Below are 9094 nucleotides of genomic sequence, written 5' to 3'. Positions count from 1 at the left end.
TGTGGCCACACTATGGCTGTGTGTTTGTGTGGTTATACAAGAAATGAATAACATTGTAAAGGCTACCATACACAATGCATAGGAATCATTTATGCTAGTAAATAATAAAAATAAACCCAATATTAATTACATTATCTTATGAGCTAGGACAGTGTAACCTAGGTAACAGGTGTAACCTAGGTAACAGGTGAAGAACACAAACAACTTAACTTCTAAATTTGCCAGAACTACAGACCAATACAACAACAGGCTGACAACATCAGCTATACGACTCACAGTTCTCAAAGACGCACACACATGATCTCAACTGATTATCCTCCAGATAGATAGTTTCTTTTTCTTTTTCTGCATTTCTTTTCCCTGCTCTCCTCCATCTGTCTGTTACTCTACACACACACAGACCCTTCCCTCCGTGCGCACACACCTGTCCGTCTCCATGAAAACAATGTTGCCGATTTAGCGACTTTGTTGCTAGATTTAGCTTTAGATTTAGATTCATCCTCTCCCCCCCCCCCCGACACAAATTGCATTCTAATCTTTCGGAAACATTGCAGTTCTCGAATGAAGCAATATTTTGGTGTAAATGTGTTAGCTGTGATCTGAAGCCAAGATGTATTGGCCTCCTAGTCGTATTTCCCAACCACTTGAAACCCAAACTATCATCTTTAAACTCCGAGCTCACAGCGGTGGGGGGGAGAGACCGAGCAGCTTTCAGTCTGTCCATCCACAGTTAGCCGTTGACTCTCCGAGGCGTTGGACGAATCCCAATTAAAGGCAGCGAGGAGGAGGAGGAGAGGGGTTTGACCCACAGAAGTAGATAATAATCGTTCCCAAGGCAATGATTCAGATTAGAAGCGTTTCCAAATCCCTCGACCTCGTCAATTTGATGTGATTTGCATATTATTATTATTATCCATCTGACTTATTTTGGTCTGTTTGTCTAATGAGGATGAAAACAGAGACAACAGCCTCCATCCTCATTGCAAATGAACGCAGTTGTCACTTACTCGTCCAGCGCCCGCCCCGCGTAGTAGGCGTAGTGGTGCGTATGCTCCACGGAGATCCGCTCTACAAGCGTAACATTAAGGCCGTCTTTTCTCTATATATATTGCACTAGGTGTGTGTGGCCTTTTTACACAGATATAGTAGTCTATATTAAACTACTGATACACAGGAAAAGACTGGTATGACTGTCAGTGAGCAGATGGATAGTTTCTGTTTTTATTTGTTGTCCCCCTGACCTGCGTCCTCTGATAACAGCTGACCGTCGATTGATGTTTTCACAGCGCTTGCAATCCCAAAAGCCAAAGCTCACCGCCTCGCCGGGGACTCACACAATCCTACGTTGTGTGTGCGCTGAAGGTGTACCCAGTTAAAAGATCCATTCGAAACAGTCTGCGTACTTTCTTTCTTTCATCTTCTGATCCCTTTTTTTTTTGTTCATTCTATTTCTTTCCTAATTCTTCTTCCTCCATTTGTCCTCCCCTATAAATGTCCTTTGTCCTGTTCAAATTTTCTTTTTCCACTCTGAAACAAGATCACATTGAAACCATAGAGACTATGGTTTAGCCTCATCATCCTCCCTAGCTCTGCCCAATTTGTCCAAATATGGTCATTTCTGCCTTCCCATTGACCAAGATAACAATGGACCAAAAGGAACCGGGCAGTCCTCAAACCAATGGCGGACGTCACTGATGCTACAACCATTATTTTACAGTCTCTGAAACAAGCAGGTGCCCATAATGTAGACCAGTTATGTTGCTGACATTAAAACACTTGTTGTAAGGTTTTAGAATTAGACCTGTGCTGTTATAGTCGAGTGCTTGGTTAGGCCTCCAGGAATGGAACCAAGGTCAACACAGAGTCCTCACAAGTGACAAAAACAAGAACGCGTGTTTATGTGTGTGTAGCTGCAGGCTGCAGTGAGATCCACACAGAAACAGACAGCAACAGGACTTACATAAGACCCGCGATCCAAATACACATCAGCGTTCCCGTCGCCTCTCATCTGTGTGATGTCACAGCGGCTCAGGTCCTCGCCGCCACAAGTACGCGCAAAGCACGATTCTCGAGTCAAACTGAAGGATGTTACAGAACAGAAAGAGAAAGCTGGTGTTTGAGTTTCTGTTTGTGTGTCAAGGTAAAACAGAGGAAGCAGAATCTGATTCAAGCCCGCATGGAGGAGTAATAAAAACACAATTGATTTTTTTTTCTGTCTCTTCCCTAGAGGAAATGTCCTCATTAGGATTCACATTCTGACAGAAATGTAGAACTCTTGGGATTTAATAACTTATTCCAAAGGTTGTTTTTTTACACACCGCAGTGTTCTTTCTCCAAAATAGAATTTTAAATGGGTTTTAAAGACACATACATGGCTTATAAAATGTCCCTTTCTAGAAATAAAAGAACATAAATGACTCCCTAAGAGAAAGTAAATGGCATCCTTAAAGATCCAGCGTTAGGTCGGGAGTGCAGTGGCTTAGGGGCGATGATATGCCAACCCTGATCCGCAAAGACCCCGTCTTAACTTGGGTCCATTTATTGCATCTCTGTCCCCCCCGGTTTTGTGTCATCTCTCTACTCTAGCTATGGATTAAAGACATGAAATGTCCCCAACAAACGGGCAACATCCTGTGCCCAGTTGTCTCTTCCGAAACCTTGTGTGTGAGGGAAACAATGCTGTAGGCCAGACTAGCTGCTGTATCAATGTTAATTTTGTGAGTTACTGCCTTAAATAGAAACTGAAACTGTTGGTTATTATCTGGTTAATTGCGAATAATTTGCATGTCAAGCCAGCGTCTGTCCAGCTGGTGTTAGAGAGAAGTGTCTCTTGATATCGTTTTGATATTCAAAGATAGCTCTGAGAAAGATAAGCTGTGGTCTCTAAGGCTGCTAACGATTCTCTTCATTGTCAAGTATTTTAGTTTCTCGATTAATTGATTAGTTGTTTGGTCTATAAAATATCAGAAAATTATGAAAAATCCACAACTTAAATATATTCACTTTACTGTCACAGAAGAGCAAGGAAACTAGAACATATTTGCGTTTTTTTCTCTTTTGGAACAAGTTGTACAGTAGAAGTTGTCGAGACCTACAAATACCTGGGGAGCCTTGTGGACAACAAGCTCCATTTTAACTCTAAGACTGAGTTGCTGTGCAACAAATCCAACAAATCCCAGCCGCGCCTGTTTTGCCCATGGAAACGTTCAAAGTATTCTATAAATCAGGCATTTGAGTCCGTCTCAACCTTTTCCTTACTCTGCTGGTGTGGAAATGTGAACGCTAGGGCCATAAAACTCATGACCTCACTGTCCTGTACGATAGACAAGTGATTGTCAGTCAGTGTCCACCCCCTCAGCTACTGAGACATCACACATCTGTTCCATCTTTGTTGGGAGTCGGACATGCTCAGTAAGGACTGCTAGCCAGTCAGTTGCAGAGTATGAGGGTGTGCTACGCTAGCAGCTAGGCCAACATTATTACATGTGTTAACTCCCCCCCTTCTTCTGTCCTCTGCGGCGGGGACACGATGGGGCGGCTGGGATAGACTTTCCGTGGTTGCTTCGACATGGTGTCTCCTAAACTGGTGCTTTCCAATCGATAACAACATGGTGGATAACCGAGAAGTTACTGCTGTAGCCTGGTGGGTGGAGACATAGACACTGTACATATGCTCTGATGGGTGGGAATATTCAAATGTTTTGGCCAATGACGTAGATCGCCCTGCCGATTTTGACCAGCTCACCCGGAGACGGAGGGCAGGATACATTCAGAAACCCGTATATCACTCAAAACAGCATGGATACGAGTTTGTATGCGTGTGGAAGCAACAGAGACACAAACTAAACCCGCTTCAGATTTCCCCCAGGGAAGAGCAACAGGTACAACCACTCATCATCAGTCATACCCACCGCCATTTCACTCGGACCAGGGTTGTAGGGGCTGATGGTCCTGATGTCTCATGATAATGATGGTAAGGTTGGGTACCGGAACCGGGTGCTAAGACAGCACCGGTGCCTAAACGACCTGTATCTACTAGGGCTGTTGGAATGAATGTAAAATGAATAGTACAAAAATAATCAGGGCTATTCTAATGCTGAAGTGAGGTGTACCCTTGTGTTGTCGTCCCGTCAGAATTGAAAATCAACACTTTTGTCGAAGCTTTTAACTTTTTCTTATGTATTTGTGCCCTTTTTTGGGAATTAAAAAGAACATTTATAAAGGACAACATGAGGGTTACCATGACTTTAAGTTAAGTTATGGTTATTACATTTCTTATAAATCATTTCATTTTGGCCATATGGCCTTAGCGATAAACAAACTGTTCTTTAATGTAGCCGACTGTCATTTTGTGCTTTAATCTTTTTTTAAAGTATCGGTCCAGACACCGTTCAGGCACCGGCACCGTTTAGAAGGATTTGGCACCGGCATCGGAAATAACCCAAACCATACCCAACCCTAGATGGTGGCTGTTTATTGTTTGACCTTTATGTTCATGGTATATACAGGGCATTAGGGTCCGATGTATAAGGGTCTTATCTTTGGTTGTTCTGGTTTAGATTGGTAGGGATTGGTTGTATTTTTATTTGCGATGGTACTTGTGGCTCAGATTTATGAGTGATGACTGACACCATAATCCTGGATTATAGGACCTTTTACTTTTTGTCTTTTCTTGTGTTGTGTGTCTGATTGTCTTACATGGACGCCTTACCTCACCCAAAATTAAACTTACTGATGAATCGATTAATCCTTGCAGCTCTAGTGGTCTCATTCTTTCTTTCCGAGAGTGTGAAGGTCAAAATCAATCTCCATTAAGTAGGGGTGTGGTTATTTTATCTTAGCATAAAGACTGGAAACAGCTAATCTGGCTCCGTCCAAAGTAAAGAAACACACCCCCCAACATTTTCTAAAGCTCACACATTAACATGTTCTTTCTCAGACATGGGAAAACAAGTTGGATCAATTGTGTTACAGTATTGCTGTTTCTGAGTTTTGGCAGACTCCTGAGACCCAACAGTATTGTCCTGGAATGTGTTAGCCTGGGTGTTTGTGTTACATTCGGTCCACTGTGACCCTGAATTATGTCCTTTTCTTATTTTGTGACTGTGTATGTGCAACTAAACTGGCTTCCCCTCTGGAGATGAACGAAATGATTGAATCATAATCTACGTGCTGGAAATATTTCTTTCCGCCTCTAACTTTCCACCGGAGCAGTGTCCCGGAGTCTTGTCTTCTTCGCTTAACAGAACCAGGGTGACGGATGCACAGTTGTTGTATTGATTATGATGCATCGGTGACCCCCTAAAAAGTGTAGAGTACGTCAACCCAACTAGCACAGGGTTCAGAAGAGGGTGGCAAAAACAACATGAACATTTTCCCATCTAATCATTTAAACCAAACTCAACTGTGACATCTCAGAACAACATCAACACAGAGGGGGGAAATAAGCTTCTTTTTATTAAATTCTTGACATTCCTGTGGAGTCTAGCCAATCTGCCCAGAGGCCCCGGCCCGGCAGCCATGTTGAAATTAAAACACAACCATGAAGCATGAAGCTGCAGCTGATGGAAATACTAGTCTTCTCAGTGCGAGGCTGCATGGCGTCGGGGGCGGGGGGCTGTGTGTTTACGTGGCTGCAGGCTGCTTATTGTTGATGTGAATGTGATCAGACAGGAAACGGCGTGTGTCCTAAAAACAGCAGGCTGGACACCGCCTGTCGACACTGTCCCCGTCTCTCTGTCTGACTTTCATCTGTTGTCCCGCTGGTCAGAGTCTAACTCTGTTTCTCACATGCTGGGCCTCGCTCTTCTTCCTGTGCCATGTTGGTCCATAATTCTTTTCTTCTGGAACCTGAAAGACCTTTACTGTCCGCTCACCTCGTCCTCGTCCTCCCTGCTGCTACCACCGGCACCAACAACAGAACCGCCGCTATGGAAAAATCCAGAATGTAGACGACGTTTTAGGAAATGGGAAAGAAGAGATTTACTATCAAAACAATATGCTGATTGACAGGGATGCTTCTAGGATGGGGGGTGGTGGAAAAGGGTGGCCAGTTCCCCCTCAACCCCCCTCTGGCCTCCCTAATTGCGGCAAATACTTTCATACATTGATGATGTGATATTATTTATGTGCAGAATTAAAGTTGATTAAAACTCAATGAGTAGTCATACGTTTGTTATTTGTGTATTGTTGCTCTTTTGTAGAACCAGATCTATGGAGGGTTGGTGGTAAGCAACACCTGTGCTTATATATTTAGTAACCCAAAAATCACATGTGGCCCCAGCCTGGCCCCTCCATTCGAACTTGGTCCAGAACTGCTAGAGTGGGAACAATTCCAAATTTTGCTGAAAAACCTTTCAGTCTTTCAAACAAGGTGAGGTTTTAAAGGAATTTCAGTCAGGTACCTCTTTTGGATAGATGTCAGTCATGTGACCTAGATAATGTAGTAACACAGCTATGGCTGCAACTAATGATTGTTTTCATAGTCGTTTAATCTGTCGATTTTATTTTCTTGATTAATCGATTAGTCGTTTGATCAATAAAAATGTCAGAACATGGTGAAAAATGTGGATCAGGATTTGGATTTTCCCAACAACGAAAAAGAAATGACGTCCTCAAATGTCTTGTTTTGTCCATAACTCAAAGATATTCAGTTGACTGTCCCAGAATCAGGGAAAACTTTTTTTTTCATAAAAAAATTACTCAAACCGATTAAACAAGGATCAAAATAGTTGGCAATTCATTTAATAGTTGACAACTAATAGATTAAACGATTCATCATTGCACCTTTGTACGCAGCCTCTGAAGTAAACCACACCTCATTATTCTCATTAAACGTTGTATTTTTTTCCGTCAACTAAACATAAAACAGACAATTAACATTAGTATTAGTCATACTTTGGGACTTTAGCTAATGTCAGCGATTTGTCGGCAATTTTGTTAAAAAGTGTATAAAAATGTATAATTGTCACAGGCCTAACAACTGCCAACGCTGAGGGGACATAACTACATCTTTAATAACCCCTCCCCCTCTGGACTCCCCCCAGGTCCGCTGAAGGTGATCATCCCCACCGAGTCCGTTTCCTCGTACCTGGGCGACACCGCCCTGCTGCGCTGTGAGGTCTCAGGCGAACCGACGCCCGTCATCCGCTGGCAGAAAAACCGGGAGGACCTACCAATGACCTTTGACCCCGACTCCCGTATGGCGGTGCTGCCGTCCGGCTCGCTCCAGGTCAGCCGCGTCCAGCCGCCGGACTCGGCCACGTACCGCTGTCTGGCCGACAACCCCGGCAGCACCCGGACCGGGACGGACGCCGAGCTCCGAGTGCTCCCAGGTAACTCAACACTTATTTACTGCAAACACTGGGTTGTTTTATCGGTCTAATGATCCAATAGGGTGTGGGTACTAGGGTGTAGGTTTAGTTTCAACATTACAACCAATGGGATCTGGAGGTTATCCTCCAATACCTTTTGACCATCAAACACTTCATTCCCTGTGTCTGAAACCGTTATCTGCTAAGAAGTAGGGCTGGATCTGTGGATTGTTGAATGGGTGTTCAATTTTCAATTTTAGCAGTTGAACATTTGTTTTTTTGTCTCGCTACTCCCTCAATGCTGTAATAATGTTGAGACGGATTCAACTTTTGGAGAAACGCAACCCTAAGAAGGATACACAGTGCACATGTTTTGAGCCCCCTGAATGGTTACTTTTCCTCTTTCTGGGGAGTCTGTTTTTTATTAATATCATTTGAGAGTGGCCAATGTATGTCCTCTAAATAGGGGGGGAAGGGGGGATAACCTCTGCATGCTATGGTGGAATGTTCCAAAGTACAGTACATTTACTTGAGTAGCGTTTTTGAGTACAAATTTGAGATACTCACTTTACTTAGTAAAGGGTCTGACTACTTTCTCCATCACTGACACGATATCTGTTCATTTGTACAGATGTGTCCAATCTGTCATTAACTCCCCCTGCCTTAACCCTAGTGTTGTCTTCCTGTCAAAATTGAAAAACAAAACACTTTTGATGCTTTTTTTTAATGTTTTCAAAACTATGTAACATTAAGTTATTACCTTCAGTTTTACAGTTATTTTTTGGAATTTATGGTCAATGACCTCATTAATAGGGAATTATACCTAATGTTTGAGTTAAAAAAGCAGAAATTAGGAATTATTTAGACTAAAATTAAAGGAAAGTATGTTGATAAGTCAACTTTTAGCCAATACTATTTCAAAACCATTTCATTTTTTTTTCTTTTCTTCAAATGCTATAAAATTGAATAAGAATTAATGAAAGTAGAGATTTGTACTTGCCAAAGAGCGTTATGTGGGGGTAACGGTCAAGTTATTTTGGACAACATGAGGGTTAAAGAGTTCCTGAGCCTGAAATCAATTCATTTAACTGGTTTTAGTGGATAGTTTTGGCCTCCACAATAGTGTACATGTAGATGTAGTTTTAGTCTTTCTGCCACACTAAACCTAACTTGAAACTTCTTGCATCTCATAATGAACACATGCAAAGTGTTGTTTGTGTTATCAACCTCAAGAAGCCAATTTAGATTTCCAGTCTTGCTACAGCGAAGAACTGCACCAGCAGTTTTACCTAATGGTGAGGGCTACTTCTCCTGCAGTCATCATTTTGTTCATTTCCTCCCAGTGCTGGATGTCTCCTTTGAAAAGGAAATGTGATGTAATGAATATGAAGAGTGTAATATGCGATTTTAATAATGTTTCTGAGAGGAAGCAGCTTCTCATCAGTCGGCCACTCCTCACCATCCAATTAGAAGAGTCCATCCACTGTCCACTTCATCTCTCGGATAACCACCTGGGTTAGCGCTCTCTTGCTGGTGGAACATCCCTTTGACTTGAGCTCATCACGTGTTCATGCGCTTGGTCCCAGCGAGGGCTCCCGGGGGCCTATACCATCATACCATACCATCATCATTTACTTTGCATTTCAAACTCCACTCCCATTTTTCATCCCATCTACCACAATCCAAATAGAATAGCAAGCAATGTCACATGTATGATTGAGTAAATAAACCAAATATATACACTACGTATATATGTATATGTACAAATGTATATGTGTGTA

General features: G+C 42.5%; 1 protein-coding gene across 1 annotated transcript in view; it reads left to right on the top strand.

Moving 5' to 3' along the window:
* The window catches only part of dcc (DCC netrin 1 receptor), a gene marked incomplete at its 5' end in the record, with an annotated part of 178856 nt that overhangs the window by 2858 nt on the left and 166904 nt on the right, over positions 1-9094 (top strand). The window contains one exon of the mRNA XM_034897161.1: positions 7047-7334. Within this exon, the coding sequence (XP_034753052.1) occupies positions 7047-7334 (288 nt within the window). The remainder of the gene's footprint in view (positions 1-7046; positions 7335-9094) is intronic.

Source organism: Etheostoma cragini, chromosome 16 (genome assembly GCF_013103735.1).
Source record: "Etheostoma cragini isolate CJK2018 chromosome 16, CSU_Ecrag_1.0, whole genome shotgun sequence".
Classification (NCBI taxonomy): Eukaryota; Metazoa; Chordata; class Actinopteri; order Perciformes; family Percidae; genus Etheostoma; species Etheostoma cragini.
The sequence above is the reverse complement of the archived record's forward strand: the minus strand, read 5'-3'. Positions and strand labels throughout refer to the sequence as shown.